At 47.2% G+C, this 22381-nt stretch overlaps 7 protein-coding genes across 7 annotated transcripts; 3 read left to right on the forward strand and 4 right to left on the reverse strand.

The window, feature by feature from the left end:
• Positions 1-2591: 2591 nt before the first annotated feature.
• ONS95_004500 (uncharacterized protein) lies at positions 2592-4928 on the reverse strand (the record flags this gene model as incomplete). The annotated part of the gene is made up of 6 exons (XM_058497864.1): positions 2592-3213; positions 3269-3509; positions 3578-3890; positions 4027-4522; positions 4572-4836; positions 4883-4928. The coding sequence occupies 6 exons, from the start codon at positions 4926-4928 to the stop codon at positions 2592-2594; spliced, it is 1983 nt and encodes a 660-aa protein (XP_058352594.1).
• A 956-nt stretch (positions 4929-5884) lies between these two features.
• Positions 5885-8372, forward strand: ONS95_004501 (uncharacterized protein). The gene is made up of 3 exons (XM_058497865.1): positions 5885-6050; positions 6146-7126; positions 7174-8372. The coding sequence occupies exons 2-3, from the start codon at positions 6223-6225 to the stop codon at positions 8244-8246; spliced, it is 1977 nt and encodes a 658-aa protein (XP_058352595.1). The 5' UTR covers positions 5885-6050; positions 6146-6222; the 3' UTR covers positions 8247-8372.
• A 321-nt stretch (positions 8373-8693) lies between these two features.
• ONS95_004502 (uncharacterized protein) lies at positions 8694-10193 on the reverse strand (the record flags this gene model as incomplete). Its single annotated transcript, XM_058497866.1, has 7 exons — positions 9839-10193; positions 9587-9755; positions 9477-9542; positions 9325-9419; positions 9147-9243; positions 8852-9080; positions 8694-8796 (listed from the first exon to the last, which is right to left on the reverse strand). Exons 2-7 carry the CDS (start codon positions 9651-9653, stop codon positions 8694-8696), a joined length of 657 nt encoding a protein of 218 aa, XP_058352596.1. The 5' UTR covers positions 9654-9755; positions 9839-10193.
• Positions 10116-10591, forward strand: MRPS16 (37S ribosomal protein S16, mitochondrial; the record flags this gene model as incomplete). Its single annotated transcript, XM_058497867.1, has 4 exons — positions 10116-10192; positions 10256-10290; positions 10346-10488; positions 10547-10591. 4 exons carry the CDS (start codon positions 10116-10118, stop codon positions 10589-10591), a joined length of 300 nt encoding a protein of 99 aa, XP_058352597.1.
• A 459-nt stretch (positions 10592-11050) lies between these two features.
• Positions 11051-12872, reverse strand: ONS95_004504 (uncharacterized protein; the record flags this gene model as incomplete). Its single annotated transcript, XM_058497868.1, has 8 exons — positions 11051-11460; positions 11518-11658; positions 11705-11820; positions 11873-11916; positions 11963-12191; positions 12239-12593; positions 12673-12758; positions 12808-12872. The coding sequence occupies 8 exons, from the start codon at positions 12870-12872 to the stop codon at positions 11051-11053; spliced, it is 1446 nt and encodes a 481-aa protein (XP_058352598.1).
• Positions 12873-17517: 4645 nt separating this feature from the next.
• SHO1 (Transmembrane osmosensor) lies at positions 17518-18634 on the forward strand (the record flags this gene model as incomplete). Its single annotated transcript, XM_058497869.1, has 3 exons — positions 17518-17670; positions 17742-18029; positions 18077-18634. 3 exons carry the CDS (start codon positions 17518-17520, stop codon positions 18632-18634), a joined length of 999 nt encoding a protein of 332 aa, XP_058352599.1.
• Positions 18635-20609: 1975 nt separating this feature from the next.
• On the reverse strand, positions 20610-22229 carry LAG1_1 (sphingosine N-acyltransferase lag1; the record flags this gene model as incomplete). The annotated part of the gene is made up of 4 exons (XM_058497870.1): positions 20610-21248; positions 21297-21584; positions 21631-21944; positions 22001-22229. The coding sequence occupies 4 exons, from the start codon at positions 22227-22229 to the stop codon at positions 20610-20612; spliced, it is 1470 nt and encodes a 489-aa protein (XP_058352600.1).
• Between the last annotated feature and the right edge of the window lie 152 nt (positions 22230-22381).

Raw genomic sequence — 22381 nt, forward strand, 5'->3', positions numbered from 1 at the left:
TTTAGCTTTTTATTAGCTACTACTAAGATAACTAGTTCGAATTTTTATTAATTATAAACTACACTTAACTTATATTACCTCATGACTCTTTTAGTAAGTTATCTCTTTATAAAGTAGTTTATAGTTATACTCTTTAAATCATATAAAATTAAAAAATCGACCTCTTAGACTTAGCTTTACTAATAAATAAGCTAAACGCTTATTAAGCTATAAAATATACCTTATGTTATTAAAAAGCGTAAGATATAGTAAAATCTCACTTACTCTAAGCTTAAGACTATATATCTAGAGCTTATAATAAATCCTGTTACGCTATAGACTTTAATATAAGCGACTTTATATAGCTTAATAGGCGGTATTATAATATACTCTAGCCTTCTTATAAGTTAGATAACTTTACTAATAGCCTCTTTAAAGTCTTAAAAAAGGTATATAACTTATATAAGCTAAAAATCCTATTAAGTATAAAAATCTATAATATCTTTCTCCTTAATAAGCTACACTAGCACCTTAATAACTTACTCTTAAGACAAGTCTAATAGCCCTTGCCGCCTATTAATATAATAGGCGATAATAAATAAAAAGTCAAAGCTATACTAGCTTATTAAAAGTAATATAATAACTTATTATATAAAGTCTTATAGTTAAATAAGGATATTAACCTTATATAGTACCTAGTGTCTAACCTTAAATATACACTTTATAAGCTCTGCGAATTCCACTTATAATATCTTAAGTAAGCTAGCCTTCTAGTCGCGCTCTTAAAGTAGATAAAAGCTTAAGAAGATAGTATTAATAACTATAATAAGTTAGATAATAATAAAGAGTTAAATAGACACTTAAGAATAAGCTTTTTTTAGATAAGGAGGTAGTATAACACTATATAGTATATAAAGTGTAAAGATACCCCTTTTACCTCTAGCTAGCTCGGCTATAGCTATAGCTATCCCCTTTAGGAAGTACCTTAGCTAGCCTCTTTTCTCGAGTATATAGTTTTAAGAGCCTTTAAGTCTCTCTCTTTTCTATAACTTTAGATTCTTAAGAGATGACTTTTATTTTTATATTCTATTAATTAGTATATAAGGTAGTACTCTATATAACGTCCTGTCTTTATAGCACTAGTAGTCATAATATTATAATAATAGTCTTATATATTAATAATATTAAGTGATTTAAAATATAATTAAGATTCTCTTAAAATCTATAACTAATATAAAAAGAAAGTAAAGAAGATAAAAAGGTAATATATAAGAGGTTAAAGAAGGTAATCTCGCTTAGCTTAGTTTATACCTCTTTAATTAGAAATAGTAAACTAAGCTATCCGAACTATAAAAATACCCTTAAATTATTATATATATATTTTTAAAGTATAATATTAAATCTATTTATATAATTACTTAATATATAAATTTTACTATTTTTTATATTTTTTAGTATATTTTAGTATATTTTAGTATATTTTAGTATATTTTAGTATATTTTAGTATTTTTAATAGTATTTTTTAGTTTTTACTTAATTATAAGGTTATATTATTAGTATATTTAATTATAAGGTTATATTATAAGTATTTTTAATAGTTAAAAAATTAGGTAAATTTATCTTAGTTTATTAGTCTGTTCTTAGTAACTACCTCGTTCCGTGCGTTTATAGCTTTATAAAACGCACTATAGTGCGTTTTATAAGGCTAAAACGCTAGTCGGTTAGAGAGCCTTAAAACGACGTCGTTCCACGGCCGTTTCACTATTAACTACACTGAGCTCAATTAGAGAGGTGATAAGAATTTTGAGCTAGCGGAACCACTGCTGTATTGAACTATCTTTACAGTAGCAAGATATATAGCAAGATAAAAACTGACTATGAAAAAGAGAGTACATGCGGAACATCTTGTATTCGATGCGGATTTTCCTCCTAGGGTATTACTCGGTGATGGTAATAGTAAAAAGGCTCTTGATCACATACCCCTATGACGCAGCCCCACCCGGAACAAAGGAAGTTACACGAGCAACTTGATTATAACATGCACGGTGGAAACCAGGTGTTTGAACAGGCTGGCAAAGACCATTGCGAAAAAGTGAAACTCCATCCGCACTCGATCTCAAGGGCAGTGGCGGGTATATAGCTGCTATAAATTCTTAAAATTTTACACGAGGCGATTATAAGGGACAATTCTGAAGTTAATGTAAGGAGACCACTATATAAAATTAAAACGCCAAATAAGCAATTCGAATAAAGTGGATGTAGACTAATGTATTTATATACACCCTTAAACACAGTAAAGCCTTGCCTTGTGACTTATTCTTTTGAAAGATAAAAACTCTCGCACGTTCAGAAACTCTTATACGATCAGATTTTGTTGGTCAGTTGCCCTAGATTGGTTGTAGACTTGTTCTTAGCATATGTTTTGCGATAGTCATTGCATTGAAGCCAAATCTGTCTATTCTGACATCAGCTCTGGCTTGTAGGCATGTGGTGGTCTCGCTGTTCTTGTCGGTCAAAACTGATGCCGCACGAATTGAGGTAGTTTTTTGGTATGTGAAATCCATTGCTCCGCTATAAACAGCTGCAAACCCGATTTATGGTCATCATGATTTCAAGACTGGCCTAGTACCCACAGTTCCCCGTCAGAAGATATATCACTAGTCATGTAAAGTCTACCTGCAACATCGAAAGCAAGTCCAGCGGGTCTGAAGCATCCAGAACTGAAGCTGGGTCCATTGCCTTGGCATCTGGTGACGTCTGGATTCCAAAAGATATCCTTGTACCCTGTGGTGGTTGCAAGTGTAGAAACGGGCTTGTACACACCATCAGCACCTCTCGTGAAAGGCACTTGCACCACCTTGAATCCAGTAGTTGGAACCCGATTCCAGGACCCATGGAAGGTAACGTAGAGATTACTGAATGTATCATCGAACTTGCTGTCGATGGGGGCCGAGTGAGGCTGGAAGACGAGCGATGGTGGCGTTGACAAACTCTTGCAAGTATCATCTTTGAAAGTTGCATTTGGGGCAATTACGAATTGGTCGCCAATCTGAAACTTTTGGTCTGTAAAATCGCTTGGTTTCCAGACCGCATAGCAGGTCGGGTATCCGAACCACTTGTCGTTGTTCTTTGTGACATCTCCAATGTAATTGAGCTTCTCAGCCGGGTTCTCTTGGTGAACATCTTTTCCACCCCGAGAGAAATTATCACCACTATTTTCGACACCCCAGAGCCTTGAGCATTGTCAGCCATACCTAGTTAGAACATAGATCCAAGGATGACACGTACATGCTGTTGCCATCAAACGCAATTCCAACCTCATTTCGCATGCCATAGCCTGCAAGCCACCCATCAGACACGTAGTTGTAGCCCCCACTCGGGATTACTTTCACGTCGAATACTTTAACGCAAGCGCGGGCCGTTTTTGGGTTCCCAGACGCATAGTCGAAGTTGTCATTCGAGCCATGAGACACTGCCAGTAGGTTTGGGTTTTTTGGCGACAACAATAGCGTGCGAGTAGAATGACCACCTGTAGTTGATTGTGTTATCAGTACGGGTTCCAAAACATGTCATAGAGGTGGTTGAGTCATGGCTTACCGTTGAACATCCCGGTTATTATGGTCGCCCTAGTACCCACCGTCCCCGAAGAAGCCGTATATGGCCACGAATAAACCTGGGTCATGCTGCTGGCATATAACGTCTTGCCATCAGCACTAAGTGCAATGCCATGATTAAGACTATTCAGAGCGACGAGTGTTTTTGTGGCAGAAATACAGCCGTCTGTAGTCATTGTATGGAGTGTGATACCCTTTCCAGATTGGACCACGAGCATGTTGCCTACCGGGTCAAAAATGATACTCCGTGGACTTGTCAGACCGCCTAAGACCTTCGTTGCTTTCCATCCGCTTGCCTACAAAAAAAAGGTGTCAGTAAAACTCCTCATAAGCTCAGGGTTCGGAACATGAAGCAGAGCATGAATAAAGCACACGATTCGCCAGATAGTCCCTTGGCATAGCAGACATGGACTGGTATGAAATTGAACCCACGAGAACAGAAGAAAATTTTGGTGCTCCAGCTCCCGAACATGAAGTGGGTATCTTCCCTTTCGCAACCGTAGGACCTGCTTTAGCAGAAGAAGTCGTGCTCGTCACTATCGTGGCTGCGGGCTTGGAGGTCGTTACTTGCACACTTGATCCTTGGGGCGCTGTGGTTAATGAAGCTGGACTTAGAATGTTACTTGCAACCCAAGCATTGAAATTGGGGCTACGAGCAGCATTCAGATCGTGAGTCCATTTACCATAGGACGTGTGCATATTGAAGGCCGAGTTATTGTTTGCTGGTTCTTGGACAGGGGTGGTCCCTTGAGCCCAGGCGAACTGTGCCGTTCCCATACCATCCAGTACTGCTTGGGATCCGTCGTTCGCTTGGTAGGATGTACAACCCGAGCATTTAGCTGTCATTTTCCAGTGTGTACTGTTGACTGTGGTCCCCTTTAACAGAGTATATTCCGCGCCATCGTAGGACGGCGGGAGGCCTAGTCCGCTGTAGTGTTCGTGTCAGCCTGCTCCAAAACTTCATAGTAGGGGCTTACAATGCAAATCGCGAGGATACCACAGCCGTATTACCATTTGCCCATCCCACTGTGAGTGGATTAAAAACCATTGTCCCACCCCATGCGAATCCAGCCCACGTAGTTGCTAGTGGTGCACTGATTGAGATAATTGCATCGTAAGGATCCGACACATTCATAGGGAGTGCAATTCCGATACTGATTCCTGACTCACGAGCGAGATACGTCGAGTAACAGATGTTTGTCACCGCGTCACAAGCGGTCTTGGAATCTACTTGAGCAAGAACTACCTAAGTTAGAGATGGATACCACATTGTTTGAGCGACACCCACCATGACTTGCAAGCACAAAAGTGCTACCGGGAAGTATAGAGCGCATGATGAAGGTACGTAAACCAGACAAAGAAGTACCAAATTCAACCACTTCGAACGTCAGTGATGGATAGAGACTCGTCTATGTGTGGGAACGCAGTCCTTAAGGCCCGACGAGCACTACAGGTGCCATTTCTGAGCTATGCCGACTTTTGAGTCCCAATCTCCAAATACCACGTCGTTTAGATGAAAGTATATTGAAAGCTTGAATATGTTGATCGCGAGTGGTTAATCTTGGCAGCTGATATCGCAATGCCACCTGGTCGAGGCGATGACAGTTTTGCCTGACTACAGGCAAAAGATGTCCACTCGCATCGGATACCTGATCAGAGGTTGCCTTCCCCAGATTGGCCGAGACTTTGGCTGAAGACCAACGACCAATGTGGATATTTATATTACCCCACAACCCCACATGTTCCAGGGTACCTGATGCATGCAATGGTGTTGCAAGTGAGTTGCGCCGGAAGAAGTTCAAGCGATCGACCGGGAGTTCTGATTACCTTGGGACGGCTGTCTACTTAGCCTTTCGGCGGCAGGAGCATCTAGTCGCAGGAACATCAGGCAATTATCCCCAAGTCAGCCAACGTCGGATAAACAATCTAAGCGAACGAAGCGCATGAAGATGTTTCAAATAGGAGTGCAGAGCCTGGTGGATGACATGACATCCAATTCGCACCCACTCGGATGGAACACTGTGACACAGAGGCAATATCCACCGAGGAAGCATCCCAATATATTGAAGCCATGATCACCAACATATCAGTGGCTTCATAGTTCTCGATGACCAGGTGTACGCCACGCCACAGCGCATAGCACTCTGATACGGTACACAACCAAGTCGTCTTCTGGCAAAGCTTCCTGATAACGGCAGATCAAAGCGAGATGCTCGCTCTCCGAGCGCAGCTTGGCGATTTCAGAGCATGACGAATTCTGTTCTACTTATCCTTAGCTCGAGAGAATCATCAACAACAAAGGAAGAAGAATGCTGCGCTTTGCCACGAATTATTATTGACTCGCCTAACTTAGGTGCCGTCCCTCAATTCTCCACGCTCGGCTAGCTTCGGCTTCGGCTTAGCACTGGCGGGGAAGCTGTTGAGATGGCTTGGGCAGCTCGAAGTAGACTTGGAAGGTAATTGATATTTGGTCTCTCGTGCTTCCACTCCCATTTCTTCGAATGATCCTTCTCTGTTCTCTGTTCGGGCAGTAGTCTGATGGCAAAACAAGGTTATTATTGAAAGGACAGGACATTGCTCCCGCTGCAAACGCAACCGCAATCCCGATATCTCCATCACCGCCCAAACATGTTTCCATCCAAGCTCCGAGCTCTCCCTCTTCCTCGGGTTTCCCACTACCGGTTCCTCTCCTCTGCGACATCGAGCCAAAGCACACCAATCACCTCCGTACTCATTGCAAATCGTGGTGAGATTGCTTTACGGGTCGGACGGACAGCTTCTGCCTTGGGAGTACAGTGCACAACCATCTACACTGACCCAGACGCCAATTCTCAGCATGCGCTTTCCAGCCCGTTCGCAGTAAATCTTGGTTCTGCAAATGCCTATCTTGATGGCGAACGAATCATAAAAGTAGCAAAGGAGCAGTCTTGCGAGGCATTACATCCCGGCTATGGCTTTCTCAGCGAGAACTCCGCCTTTGCAAAAAGATGCCTGGAGGAGGGCTTGGTGTTCATTGGCCCACCCTGGAAGGCAATTGAGGCCATGGGAAACAAATCAAGGAGCAAAGATATCATGATCAAGGCGGGGGTACCGTGCATACCTGGCTACCATGGTGGAAATCAGGACCCAAATCATCTCTTGGCAGAAGCTCGGGGGATAGGATTCCCTGTCATGGTCAAGGCTGTCAAGGGAGGGGGTGGAAAGGGTATGAGAATTGCATTTAATGAAGAAGAATTTCTGGACAAATTGGAAAGCGCCAAAAGCGAGGGGCGAAATTCTTTTGGCGACGATGAGATGCTCGTGGAGAAATATATTGCAACTCCGAGACACATCGAGGTGCAGATTTTCGCTGACAAGCATGGGAATGCCGTCGCTCTAGGAGAGCGGGATTGTAGCCTTCAAAGACGCCACCAGAAGATCTTGGAGGAGGCGCCTGCTCCAAATCTTGCGGAAGACATTCGTCAGGACTTATGGGAGAAAGCTAGAGCTGCTGCTTTGGCCGTAGGCTATGAAGGAGCAGGCACCGTGGAATGTGGGTGCTGATGTGCAATTCCTGAACTTGACTGACTGTGCTTTCAGTTATCTTCGACAACGACACGAACGAGTTCTTCTTCATGGAAATGAACACCCGGCTACAGGTAGAGCACCCAGTCACAGAAGAGATCACAGGAGAAGATCTTGTCTCATGGCAGTTCAAAGTTGCTGCTGGTGAGAAACTACCTCTGGACCAAGAGACTATTGCTCAAAGGATAGCGGAGCGTGGATGGGCCATTGAAGCTCGAATCTACGCAGAAAATCCTAGTCAGAACTTCATGCCTGATTCGGGCGAGCTCATCCATCTCAAAACGCCTGAATTGTCAGAAGGCGTCCGTATCGATGCCGGTTTTATCGAAGGCGATACCGTGTCCTCGGCCTACGATGGGATGATTGCAAAGCTGATAGTCAGTGGGGAGACTCGAGAAGTAGCAATTCGCAAGCTCTACGCAGCGCTGCAGAAATACGAAGTTGTGGGACTGAGTACCAACATCGAATTCCTGAAGAAGATCTGCAAGAGCCCTGCCTTCATCAGGGGCGAAGTTGAAACTGGTTATATCCAGAAACACAACGACGAATTGTTTGATCCTGAAGTCATCGAACCAGAAAGATTTGCCCAGGCGGCACTTGGCCTTTTGTCCAAGGAGCTTTCTGCACCGGCCTCGACAGTTACCCAAGGTCCACACGGAGCCGTTGTTGGCTTTGCGGCGAGTGCTCGACGACAGTTTACATTCATCACCAACGATACCGAAGAAAAAGCCCGTGTCACTGTTTCGGTCGAGCAACTGGGCCGAGATCTGTTTGATTTGGAAGTGAAGGGTGGCGGTCTTGACCAGACCTACAGCAATGTGATATGCAAGCCCAAGTCTCCATCGATCTCGACGTTCTTCCCACATACACGGATTGAGAGCACAATCGTCACAGATGGTGACAAGATCACACTCTTCCAGCATGGCAAGCAGACTCACCTAACGCTAGCATCGCCCAGCTGGTTCGAGAAGGCTTTGGGACTAAAAGATGTGGCAAATAGTGTTCTTGCACCAATGCCGTGCAAGGTTTTGAGGAACGAGGTTAAGGAGGGTGATCAAGTGGAGAAAGGACAGGCATTGGTAGTGTAAGAATCCTGCACTTGTGATGGCATTTGACGCAAGCTGACCGCATCAGGATCGAGAGTATGAAGATGGAGACTGTTATTAGATCGCCGCAGAATGGCACAGTTGCTAAATTGGTTCACAAGGAAGGCGTAAGTTGCCTCCAGGCGAACCAGGACTCCTGCTAATGGATCTAGGATATATGCAAAGCAGGCACAGTGTTGGTACTGTTTGAGGATGCTCAGGTGGACTGAAGAGTGGCGGCAAATAATGACATCAGAGTATCGCCCCGATGTGAGCAGAGTCTAGCTAGAGGGACAAGCTACGAGTGTAAGAATACGAGAAGTTGATGTGGTCTTTATGTGTATGACTTCGACACCGCTTGGAGGAGGGGCCAGCTCTACACAGAACAGACTCGAGAAGAACTCTACAAGAAGCACTTTCATCGTTTAGACCATAATAATAGTCGAAGCCTTACAATTTCTGACCATCGCTTCCCACCTCCACAACCTGATCAATACCCTCATACTCGGGCAGTTCCAAATTATATTTCTTCTGAATATCTGGACTCACAAATCTGATCAATAGTCAAAAAACCAAGCACAGTCAACAGTCAATTTAGTATCACTCACCTCCCGCCAACAAAGTGCCTGCCCTTAAAATACTTCACCAGTGGCTTGGGCGCTGTCAAGCTGACCAACACCGTTGGGTTGAAACTTGACCCGGGTCCTGAAGCTGGCGGCCCATCCTCAATATCCCACGACGAAGGAGCGTCGACCGATGTGACGGGAAGTGACGTGCGCTGCAAAGCTTCAATGACGGCGGGGAAGGGCTCGCGGACTTGGCCTGCGAAGGAAAAGCCTGGCTGGAGTTAGCTAGTGGAGTTGATGTCTGTAAAGAAGATGATAGTTTAGGAGGCAGACAAACCGAATATAGCGTCTACTACATGGTCTGAGTCTCCTAGTGCCGTAGAGAAATCTTCCGTGAAAGGGATGTTGAGGTTCTTGAGTTGGGTAGAGAGGCGCTCGAAGAGAATGTTAGTTCATGTGGAAAAGAGCACGCAGCAGGTGCACATGAAGTGTATGTGAAGACTTCGAGTCTATACCTGGTAGAGTTCATTCTTGCTCTGCTTGGGATAGTAAACTGTAGGTTTATATCCATAATGCCAGAGGTGTCTTGCTGCGACCAAACCATCACCTCCTGTTTCCTGTTAGTAACGACGAGTCGGCTGTGGATCGAATCGTTGGGCTGCCCTACCATTGTTCCCGGGACCACAAGCAATCAATACCCTCCGTCCTCTGCTGGGAGGATGAACTCGATAGACTGCAAAATGATGAGTACCAGAACCAAAAGCTAGAACTACATACTGGCTTGAGAAACCGATAGCCCAGCCAGTTCCATGAGTTGGTCGATAGAGAAGGCTCCAATGCTCATGAGATCCTTGTCCAACGCAGCAGCATTCTTTGCTGAGAGGGTCTTCTAGAGGCGTTAGGGAGGTTTCGAGGATTTCTTGTAACACGAATTTGAAACTATCACCTACCTTCATGTTGATCAATCTGAATTGCTGTTGGCTGGACTGAGTGTTCCAAGGGGTCGTAAGATGTGAACAGTAAACTTACGGTTTACCAGGATACCGAAAAGTACAAAGTCAAGCAAAAAAAGGGACTGTTTCCTAACTTGCTTTAATTCATCGTTGAATAATCATCGGTTCAGAGTCGAAGATCATCTGGTCGTGGTTGTCACGTTTGACATCACCATGAGCGGGGTGGAGCGGGAATGGGGATCGCAGCGGAGCGGGACCCACCAGCACCGACTCCAAAAAGTCAAGATAGGTACCTACTACTCGTACTCCAGCGATAATCATCCTCCAGTCCTCCCACCAGAACACACGCCCCAATGGTAGTCAAAATCAGATTAGCCCGCTTCGGGCGGCGCAAAGCCCCTTTCTACAACATTGTCGTTGCGCAAGCTAGGTGCGATGCAGAAGCTCCGATCTTGCACAGGCACCTGTCCCTTCTCTGCTAACACGGGTACAGGACAGCGAGGAATAGCAAGCCGATCGAGGTTCTAGGTTCGTGGGAATATCGATGGACAGAGCAAGGAACGCAGGAGCTGATCGGAGACAGGCACCTACGACCCGATACCAAAGGCACCCGTGGACGGCGAGGGCAAGCCCTTCAAGGACATCAAACTCGATTCTGCGAGGGCAAAATACTGGCTCGGAGTTGGCGCGCAGCCCAGTGATCCTGCTTGGAGATTACTGTCGATGGTGAGCTGCTCTGGCTTGTAATTTCTAGTGAGGAGGTGCTGACATGGTTGGTACATAGGCTGGATTGCTGGAACCGAAATTCCGCCCAAAATCGACGAGTTGAAGGAGCATGGCTGGATGTGTACGAATTGGGGATCTGTAGCATATGGGGGCGTTTGATTAGAAGTATAGCATTGTATTACAACAAGAGATGGCGTTAGGAAGCTTGCAAGAGACCGACGAGTTTTCCATGCTACGGAAACGAGCCTGCGATGCAAGGTGATTGAGAGAGCATTGGGTGTGCCATTTGGTTCCGATATTCTCAAAACATCAACAAGAAGCCCAAGGATTAAAGGGAGGATACTAATGTGAGTTGGAAGATACAAAGACCTTAGTTGTATGCAAATATATATGCGGTTTTCATCCATTTCTATGCGCCCTCGTATCTACATTAACTTGAACACGCGCGAATTTCCAGCGCTCAAGATGCTGAAGACTGTGCTTCTTGTACCAGCACCGGCTTGTATCCGACCCAAACTCCTGTCTATGCTACTAGGGAATTGCACAATTCAGTATCGACGTCTCAGTGCGCAGCTCCGGTGAAAAACAGATTCGTTCCCAAGCACAGGGTCATCACGAAGAGACCATAGATGGCCAAAGCCAATGAGAGCTTCCGAAGAATGGTCTTTCGCCAATGGGTCGAACTCAAGCCTCTGTGGCCATTGAGGCCCTCCGTGTCAGAGCCACTTTCGTCTTCATCTTCGTCCTTGGCCAGACGTTGGTGGTGTATCGAATCAGGTGCCGAGATCTTGTAATAGAACAATCCTGGTAGGATGAAGCTAATACTGGTACTGCCGGTGCTTCCAACATAGGCTAGAACCTTGTCGAGTGACGAGACGGTCATGGCGACGATGTAGCTCATCACGATGATGACGGTAGTAATAAGAGCAAATCGTAGCTCTCCGATGGCATCGTTTCGTGCAACTGGTTGAGCTGATGAGCCTGTGAGTAAAGGCACTGATCGTGCTGGTGAGCCATGAGGAGAATTACGTGCACCCCTCAAGCCATTTGGCCGCCACTTCAAAACTGCGTCGACGGATGCCCTACACGGATGAACCTGCAGAGGATACGAAAACGTGACAAGCACTACAATTGCTGCTTTGCCAATGGTCGAGGCGACCGATGGAATATCTAAAATGTCAACTCGGGACGGCAAAAGGACTCGAGAAATTCTTACACATTCCAATAATGTTTCCAGCAACGCTATTGCCAAATGACAGATAGCCTGTGATAGCAACCAGGATGTAGACGGATGCAGCGGATCCAATGCTTGCTGCAACGACACTCGTAGTACTATATCGAGTTTGTGAGTGAGTCACTACATGACTTGAGCAAAAGTACCCACTTTCTTGCGGAGTTGTTCTTGATCTCGTTCAAAATAGAGAACATCTGTACCCGTTAGCTTTGTGACCTGTATCCAGGAGGCCATTCTCACATTCTGATGGCACGTATATGCAAAAACTATGACGGGGAAGCTTTGGAGGGTGGGAACCAGGCCGCCCCAATGGATGATTCGGATTGCTCCTCTGTCCGCCATAGTATCCCCTTTGGAAAAGTGGTAAACAACCAAAATGACCAGGTAACCAATGGAAATCAATGCAACAACACTTGTATACTTGAGAGAGTCAAGACGGCGAAGAAAGGCAAGTGGGATTACGACGAGCCTGCGGAAGTTAGCGAGAGAAAGGAGATGAAGGACTTCGCCTCGTACATGAATACTGTAACCCAGAAGTGTCTATCGACAAGAAATGGCACAGCATCAGCGTTCTCATTGAATCCCCTCACGACCCCGGGCATCAAATCTCCAATGATGATCAAATAGCTCACTCCAACACCGAAACACTTAATGGCGATTGCGGCATCAAATATGACCGCCGCGTTCGGATAGGTAATCTGCGACAGCGCGAAGAAGGAGGCAGATCCACGTTCTAGGTACCGGGCACATCGGGTCTGGAAATAAAGCCCAAATGCTGCTGTCATACCCGACCAGAGTATCACAAAGATGCCTAGGACGATTCCCATATGCGCCATAGCTGAGGGCATCGCCAAAGTCCCGGCTCCGATAACTGGGATGGTCAGAACAGCCTTTAATTGAGGATACCAGTGCCGCAGATTGAATATGGGACACTTCGGCAGGGGCCATACTTGTATTGACCAGATTGATATTGCTACTCATCCAAGAGGCTTCGCCTCCCAGATTCTGATCCTTCATAGCTCTACTCGACCTTCTTCTGGTAAATTTGTCAGCCTTTGCCAGAGCTCGCCCTTTGCATGCCTCACCTCCGACCTCTTCCTGTATCTGACGAGGCGTCACTTGGACTTCCTATGGCTGAGTATGATACCATCACGTAAAGAGTCGTCCAAGCTGCTTGGACAGTATTGGTAGATGACCCTTTGGTCGGAAATCCTGCCAGTCCCTCGAAAGTGGGCTATGGCGCGAGGTTTGGAAAAGGGCAGTTGGAATGGCACATTGAGGCCTGTTCGTCCGGAAGCAAGCCCGTCTGCGGGAAATTGGTCAATTGTAGTGCACACGCGAGTATCGTATTATCGTCGGTCTCTCAAGCTGTCACCTGCGGGCAGAGACGTTTCCTTGAGCAAGGTTCGTTTGTGAAGGTTGCGAGCACGTAACATGGACAGCTTGTCGCTTGAGAACATCCCGATGGGCGCCGCCACACCTAGCCGCCTTTCAAGCCACACCGTTCCACAGGGCTGCCAGCCCAGCCGGCCCAAAATCTCGGCTATTCCCCAGCTAGATGTGAATCTGGGGAAACAGACTCCCCGGACCTCAGCATGAGACCATACTGATTCGACTCAAGCTATAGAACTTGATGTTTATTATTACTAGCTGGTAGAGAGGACGGTAGCGGTGGTAGACTTGAGTACTGGCATCACTCAGGCAGGAGGGCAGTAGCCAATCAGACACAGTTCCAGATATCCAAAGCTCGACATCGGGGAATGCTATACCCATTACCCCGATGCTGAAGTCGAGAAATTGTTCGTAGGCCCTGGTATTATATGTATGTAGCATTGCGAGCTCGTAGAGTATTGGGGATGGTCAGTGAAGATGTTTGCAGTTCTCACTAATGGCTTTTGTTGCCGAGCCTGCTGGAATCGTCCTATTTTAATTACTATAATTAGCATCACCCTTCGTAACCATCACAATCTACCTCCAATATATGGTCATACTGTTACCACAAGCAGCATCTCCAAGTTATCGTCCTCCCGCCTCAGGTCGTACAGATAGACGCTCCACCAAAGACAGTCTGGGTCAAGCTGCATAACATATCTTGGTGCCCCAATATTGACGACCACTACTGTAGCTCAATGATCTGTGAGCATCCCGAATCCATGGAATACTTGATTGGACTTGGAATGCGAGGTTGAATCTTGCACGCACAACTGATAACCAAAAGTTATGACGTGCGCTTTGTGAGATCGTATCATTGCTACAGCAGTCCCGATGGGGAAGCCATCCAGCACAAAAGGAAACATGTGGGGAGAAACAACTGCGAGACATGCATAACGACGCAACATTCCTTGCGATGAGGCTTGAGGCTACCCTCCATAGGGCTGAGGTGGCTATGGATCTCAGGAGCTGAGAGCAACACACATGGCATCGGCGCCTGGATATCGCGCATGAACGGAGTCACAATATCCGTGTCTCATAACTACGATCTCTATGGGGACAAAATGGCCTTTCCGGATAGTGGTCCAAGTCCAAGTGATATGAAAGGTATCAATGCAATGTCACTGTGGAAGGGTTTTGGTGATGTGGCGGCTGGGCAACGAACGCAAGTGGGCATTGAAATTTGTCGCTTGTACTGTTGTCGTTCGTATGGGACCCGGTGGAACGAGATGTTTTAGCTGTACCAAGCCTTAAATCTATTTCTGCCCGATCGGTGACTTCAATGCATACAAGGTTAAGAAACGAACCATTCTGTTCTGATCTGAGACTCCAGCATCGGGACAGGAGACTTAGAAAATAGTATGGGGAAAGGACGCAGAAACAGGCGGAAGATAATGTGCATCGGGTCTCGAACAGCTCGTTTTCACGTTCCTGAATCTCCCAAGTCCAGGGAGACGTAAACTTGGGAAATAAGAATACTCCGGACGCAGCATTCTGTGATGGAATATCTGTATCTCTTCAAGTTTTGATTGGCCCGAAGCCATGTTCTTAGCGGGAAGGTAAGTGGTTCTGACACGCGAGTGCCCAATCCCAGAGTCACTACCACCTTGTTTTCTGGACACAATAATCGGAAAGTCACAAGAATGTTTAAATACTTTTCTAGAAATAGTATTTACATTTACTCTATCAATTTCAAAGCGATGGAATTATATATTCAGAATTAGGTACTACGTCAAAATTGGCCACTGAACCGGAGAGAGCATGGCATTATGGGCAGCCAAGCCAAATCCAGGGCCTGATTTTGCACTGCACCGTCCCTTCCTTACCTCACACAACTTGACACAACGTGAAAAATGGAGTCGGTGCATCTTTCCATTTGCCACTCCACGCTTCTATAAAGCTTATTCTGTGCGAAGAGCAACCGAGGAAGTCTGCATGTTCATTTCCATTCATTCTCACAGTCCAAAGCAGGCTCTCCAGGAATCCGGCGATCTCATGCCTTGTTTGGAAGCACAGCCACAGCCATGTCTCGATATAATTGGACAATCTGCTCGCCACAGACGGCTTGGATACATGTGGTGAACATCTTCCGTGGCTTGACCTATGAGAAACAGCAGCCTTCCATGATTTCCACGATAGCGAGATGTGTATGACCAGGAATCTGCAGGAGGAAGTCGTAATTGAGCGGCCTAGACGACTTGACAGATGTCGATCTCTTGAAGCCCTTAAGTTCCTGGGAATTGATAAAAACCCATCTCCCCGGTATTCATGAGTGCGTTTTCACTTGCCTTGACACTTGACACCCCTCGAAACACCGAACACATCTGTTTAGTCTTCCAAGTGCCTTACCTACGCCACGCCAACTTCATCTAGGCGTCCACGAGGCTTATGCTTATCTGGCTGCATGTTTGACAGCAGAGACATAGTGGTTTTATAGGATATTGGTGCTGTGCTGAAGATATTTAGCCGCCGCCAGCATATCATATGTTTTGCTTGTCAGGAGTGGTGTAGAGTCGCACAAGCACAGCATCAGGAACATCCCAGGCCCAATTGTTTGCTCGTTTTCCAGACTCCAAGACTCCTTCACCGCTGAAACTCGACGACAACCACATCAGCGGCCTGTCTACAGACGAACTGGTCTGGTCTGGCAGTCGTCATAGTCGTCAGACAAACGCACGCCAACAAATCGTCAACCTGTCCTGTCTCATCGTCCTCCTGATTTCCAGGTCCGCCCTTCGCTTCCCCTCAAATCGGCAATCAGCAAGGTCCGTGTCAGGCAGATTGACTGAGAGCCAACCGCCACCAGCAACCTTTTGAAACGACTCGTGTCAAGCCTGAGCTTTGCGAGCTGCGAGCAAGCAAAGAAATTTATTGGTATCTCCAGGGGCCGAACACGCCGGACCATCCACGGGAGCGTCCTGTTTTATTGGCCCACAACACCATCGAGGAACGGCTTCACGTTCACGTTCACCTCCAGGCACAGGCACAGGCACAGCGCAGCACGCAGCACATATCACGGAAGCAAGCAGCACATCCGACGCAGCGCTACACCAGACAGACGCGACTTGATCCATTGGAGTCGGCTTTGAAGCTGTTGAGCCAGAGGAGAGCAATTTGGAAGACAGTCTTTTGCTGTTGGACTGGCCTGGTCTGGCTTGCCTGCCCTATCATTGCCGGCAGCCGCGTAATTAATCAAGCAGATCATCGGATCAACCTCAGTCGCCGCCAACCGCGAACTGCATTATTGTTCCTCTGGACTGTCGCTCCAGAACAATCTCGCTGTACTCCGTACTTGTACAATCTTGGACTACTGGACTGGATTGGACTGCGCTGGACTTGACTGCACCGCCCCAGTTCAACCCGCCGCCCAAAAACCTTAGCCCTAGCTCTGCACCCCGAGAAGCTGGCATCACATCAACTCCTTTTTTTGCCCAACACGAAACGAACATCGAAAACATCAACATTCCCGCTCCGGATCACCAGAAGAACACACACACACATCCCCCAAGCTCGTCGTCGCAACAGCCAACCTCCAGCTCCAGGCATCCCAATCCGGACAGAGTCGTCTCGTCTTCTGCGGGAACTCATTGGTCTTGCATATTTCTCCCTGCCCTGCCCTGCCCTGCCCCGACCACCACCACCGCCTTGACCACTTCCCTTCAACCCCCTACCGGCCCATACCTTACCTACCTCGCCTTGCCTCGCCTTGCCTGGCCTTACCTGACTACTGTACCACCAGGACAACACCCACACCCACACCCACTTGCACCCACTTGCACCCACTTGCACCCACAGTAACCTCGACTCCACCCAATCCGCAATCCGCCTCCCTGGAATTGATTGGGACCTGGATCCTTCTCCCTTCACTTCTCCTTCTACTGCCACTCCCTCCACTTCTCTCCCTCCCTCCCTTCCTCCACGACCGATCGCATTATTCTCTCGTCTCGACGTCTCACATTCTCTTGCATCGACAGACAGACCGACCGACCGACCGACCAGTCTCCCACGCTCCTTCAACGGTCGCCATTCCCATTCCCATCCTCTTCCCTCCCCTTGCTGGACAGGCTGTCAGCAACGCGGAAATTGTTCATCACCTTTGCTCTGTACTTCAGTTCATTTCTGTCCACGTCCACTCATCTACGACCTCACGATCATCCCTGGATCTCGTTGCGGAGTGAGCACTTTTGCATCAGCCACGGCCACTTCAGCTGAAACCATTATCCACCGCACCATACTTTCCCGCTATCTCTTTTGCCTTTCTCATCATACTCGGCCTCCGATTGAATCGGATTCAATCTTGACGCCGATAACTTCTACATAATACCCCGTGCCAGGAACCGCCGGTCTCGACGCCGCTGTTCCTTATGCCATCGTACGGATCGTTGCATTCGCCATCTCTCCGCAAAATGAACGGCGGAATGGATATGAAGGGCCGGAGGACAGGCGGGATGAGGACTATGAGTATGGATAACATCCTGGGCGATCCATTCGCACTGGCGACGGTATCTATTGCCATGGTATGTTGAGAACACCCATTCCTCTCTCCTCAGGGGAGAAGGATGAACAACATGGACTGACGATTGCACAGCTTGCTTGGGTTATAGCTTTCGTCGGATCAATAATTGCGACAGCACAGAAGCTTGACAATGCTTTTCCGAATTACTCCTGGTTTGCCATAGCGTATATGCTGTGCTGCATCGCTGGGGTATTTGTGGTTATCGCATCAGACACGACACAGACATACCACGTTGCTATCGTTGGGTATCTTGCATGTGGTTTGGTGTTGACGAGTTCATCGGTCAATTCTTTAATTTATTCTTCGAACGGTGCTAAGGAAGCAACCGCTGCTGGACATATCTTGCTTTCCATGGTGAATGTATGGAATCCCCTGCCCTTTCCCAGCTCGCTCTAACAATACAACAGATTGTGTGGATCTTTTATTTTGGATCAACCCCCTCCGCCGTACCCCGTGCCTACCTCGACTCCTTCGCTCTCCACAAAGATCACCGAACCTCCCAAGGTGGAAGGGGAATGAGCTACGGAAATGGAATTGCAAATGGGCGACCAGACACCTCGATCTCCTCGAACGTCCCACCGCAGATGTACACATCAGCTCAACTTGGAGGGTTCGAGACTTCATCGCCCGTTGCAGGGTTCCCAGGTGGACCAGTAGGAGGGGATCGCAACTCATCTCAGCCACGATTTGGCAACGGGCCTACTCCAACCAGCAACCTAGGGACCAGCGGACCCATGAGCAACGAGCAACAGCAAACGCCCGGGGAAGTTGTAGCGCCAACAGAGTACCCATACCGGGCGAAAGCCATCTACTCATATGAGGCCAACCCGGATGACGCCAACGAGATCTCTTTCTCGAAGCACGAAATACTAGAAGTCTCCGACGTCAGCGGGAGATGGTGGCAAGCCAAGAAAGAAAACGGAGATACTGGCATAGCACCATCAAATTACTTGATCCTGTTATAGGACAATACCTCTTTTATTTCTCTCCTTTCTTCTTGAGACGGCGAAAATACGGTCGACTGGGCTTGCTCCAAACTTGATCGGGCTGGACTGGTGTTACGATTAGGTTACGCAGGCAAGCATGCCAGGTTCGGCTTTTGCAGTCGTAAGTGAGCTAGCTAGCTGCGACGCCACTAGGGATATATTTGGGAAAGGGAAGGACAAACATATCGGAGTTGTGAGGAGTATTTATGTAATAAGTCAATGTGATACGACTGGTTCTTATTTCCTTTTCACTTCCTATGCAATAAGTATTTGGCGAGCAGGGCAGATGCCAACGAGCACAAAGGCGATTTTTCTTCTGTAGAAGATCAATATCAGAGCAGGAGTCCTCGACGACGGCAGACATTGACAATTGCCCGACTAGACGTCTCTCAGCAAGTTGCCTCGCTGCTCCCTACCTGCCTTAATCCATCAGCGAAGCCATATTCCTCGCTCAATCCCCACATATCAACACAACAAGTGGAAACCTGTAGCGTATCTGGCCGATCGATTCCATAAAACGAGCACCTACTCTTCGCTTGTTCCGAACTTTCTCGAGAAGAGTGTTGCATTTCCTAAGTATTGTTTTGATGTGTCACCTTTAAAGTGTTTCGATTTTTTTACTGTCCTATTTGCTTGGAAGATCGCATGGGTTTTTGTTTTCTCCCCTTTTCCTGGACAACCTTCTGCTTTGCGTCCAGAGGGAGAAAGGTGTTGAGAGGAATCCAGTTGACAGCTGACGTTATATGTCACGTTCAAATGAATAAGGAGATGCAGTGTCATATATTGAGTATGTGAACATTTATCAGAATTCTCATGTAGTTCCGGCCAACTTTGCTAGGGCTGCTTGAGTTTGTTCTTGGTGTATCGTACAGCTCTAGATATACAGTGGAATTCTTGACTTAATTCAAGGGACGTTCTCCATGCGTGTCTATACATTGGTATGCCTTTGATTTCAGTCAGTGAGATCACAGATACAATATGAGGTTTTTGCCGTGGAGGTCGAGACCTATCACATCTGTGCAAGGAGGAGTAAAGCGTCTTCATACATCTGTGCCAGCTTCTGGAGAGCCAATGTCGTATCTCTATCTATTCCTCACAATCGTTGTTGTTCTTGACGTAGAGAATATAGACATCCTCATTGTCATTCGCATTCAACACGAGCAAAGCCGAGCTTAGTAGGAGACAGCAATCGGCTGTCAGCACTCGTACTTCCTCCATTCTTATTCAGTAACCAATTCATCTGCAGAGCATATGAAAGCTGCGTTGGATGGTTTATAATCTTGATTCAGCAACGAAAGGAGTGGCAAAATCAGAACTTGCATGTACTCGCCCGACTACCACCTTGATAAACGACTGACATCTGCCACGTTGTACGGTGGAGGAATCAAAACTAGTCCTGCTCTCTACCCAGAACTTACCATCCCGCCAGGCCAAGGGTTACTGTCAAAGTGGTCGTGCAAGATACCCTCGGCAAGCGGTCGGAGAACAGAATCTCCTCAAATGTCAGGATAAGTGCTTGATTAGGCCACTAGTACAACTTCACGAAAGCGTCACAAATGGAGGAGGAAGTCATAATGGTAGCACCGCAGGATCAGATAGGAAGGAAAGTCAGCCAAAAGTTCGTTCTGATTGCCAATCCAGGTCTGCACTTGGCTTCCTTCGCCTTCGCTTATTTACATGGATAGTTCCAACTCTTTCTTTCTGTACACATCCATCATCTCGTCCATGACGCCGATACAAAGAACGAAATAAAGAGAGCGCAGTATAGATGTGCAGTGAGACATCCGCCACTGCAACCATTCGTTGGTTCTTCACTCCCTTCGTACCGTCTGGTCTGGTATCCGGTGACCTAGGAATAAACGACCATGAATGCATGGGATGATAGAAAGACAAACTCCATCCCCATCTTGGCCCCGGAATCATTAGTCAGTCCATCAGTCAAGCATTTTCCCTCTCAAACGCCTTTGTCGCACCCGATCCGTCCGAGCAACTCTTTCCTATCGCTGTGCCCTGGAAGACTGACTCCGCTGGCGCTGCTAGCAGTCTTCTTATACTTGTTGGTGTTAAAATTCCTGCCTTTCAAGTTGATGGACTCAACGCCCACTTCCTCCTCATATGGTGCCAGCTCCATTTCATCGATCTGCTCAATTGTGGATATGATCTTCTCGTCCAAAAGCTCCTCTTCCTCGTCACCTTCATCATCACTGCGGACATCATCGGCATCTCCGCCTTTGAGGACCCGAATTGCCACTTTAACGATCATTAAGAACCAGATGATCGTCAGGAATTGGAGGAAGAGGAGGGCGCTGAGAAACCCCCACTTGATTTTGTGATTGAAGCAAACAACGCCTTCAGGGTTGCGGAATGGGTCAAAAAGATGCCCAAATCGATCTGGAGCTGGGAAGGGCCCCTTGATAGAGCCAGTCTTGCCACTATAGCAGCCATAATCGATTGTCCTGGGGATATCGGCCCAGACAGAGTAGCAAATCATGCAGAAAATCACATGCCGAGTGGCGAACCAGATAGTCATGAAAAGACCAAAGAGTACGTCGCAGACAGTCGTGAATTCCATGTACTTGAGACACTTCGCTAGCTGTGACATCGATTAGCGCATAACCTCGAAGGCACAGGTGCAACTTACTGGGAAGACAAGATCTACAGAGTCCATGGTGCAGAGAATGAGGTTGGCCACTTTAGTTTGGTGGTATCCGTAACTCGTGAATATCAGTGCTGTCGTAACAATGTGGTGCGCCAACATTTGCCAGTGGTCCTTTCTCCTTGCCTCGAGGTGGATGACAAGAACCTGCTGCAGCCAAAAGGCATACTGGACGAGAGTGTACCACTTTCGGAGTCCGTCCATCTCGCGATTTGGCCAATTGGTCCACAGCTCCTTGAAATCCCACATGTAGTCGGAATTAGAAAGGATGTACTGAGTCTGTTAGCACACAATTTTCTTTAGTATCGCTACAACTTACTAAACCCAAACTCCATGCACTTGTAGCATAGATCCAGAGCCAAGCCTGCTCAGCAAATCTGGTCTGATCTCTCTCAGTCTTCACACCTCCCCTCTTGCCCAGAGGGATCAAAATGTACTCCATTACTGCGGCGCGAAGACCAGTAAAGACAACAATCCAAAAGAACACCATCCAAGCATCATTCCAGCCCGCACGATATGCTCCCGAGTCAGGGTTGTAGTAGGAGAGTTCAAAGAACTTGCGAGCATGTCTGCGAGCTCGAGGAAAGCACATATGGGTCAACGAGAGGAGCATCAGTAAGTTGACTGAAAGACCTGCAGCATATGGTTAGCAGCCGCGCGCAATTGGGGCAATTGGCCAGAGAGCGTACCAATCTGATGCTGGAAAATCCATCCGCATATTATCTCTAGAGGCCCATCCTCTTTCCTTCTGGTTTTCCTCCTGATAGTCATTGTGTGCGTCGGGTACCCATCTTCGGCACCTTCCACTGCGGGCGTGTACTCAATGCCGCCCACATTGTTTCCATTCTGATGTAACCACTCTTGCGCCGCCTCGAGTTTCTCGTTCTGTATCTCAATAGTCGGTGGGGGGCCGCTCATTGTGTATTGCCCTTCGTAGCACGCAAAGGGAAAAGGAGCTGCGAGAAGGAAAGAGAGCGAGTGGAATGACCGAATGAGGAGGGCTGAAAACTCCCACTGGCCTGTTGGTGGTTTTTAGACGTCGAGTGTCATATATATTCTAGGGTATAATG

Source organism: Cadophora gregata, assembly GCF_030347475.1.
Source record: "Cadophora gregata isolate MNR1 chromosome Unknown scaffold_14, whole genome shotgun sequence".
Lineage (NCBI taxonomy): Eukaryota > Fungi > Ascomycota > Leotiomycetes > Helotiales > Ploettnerulaceae > Cadophora > Cadophora gregata.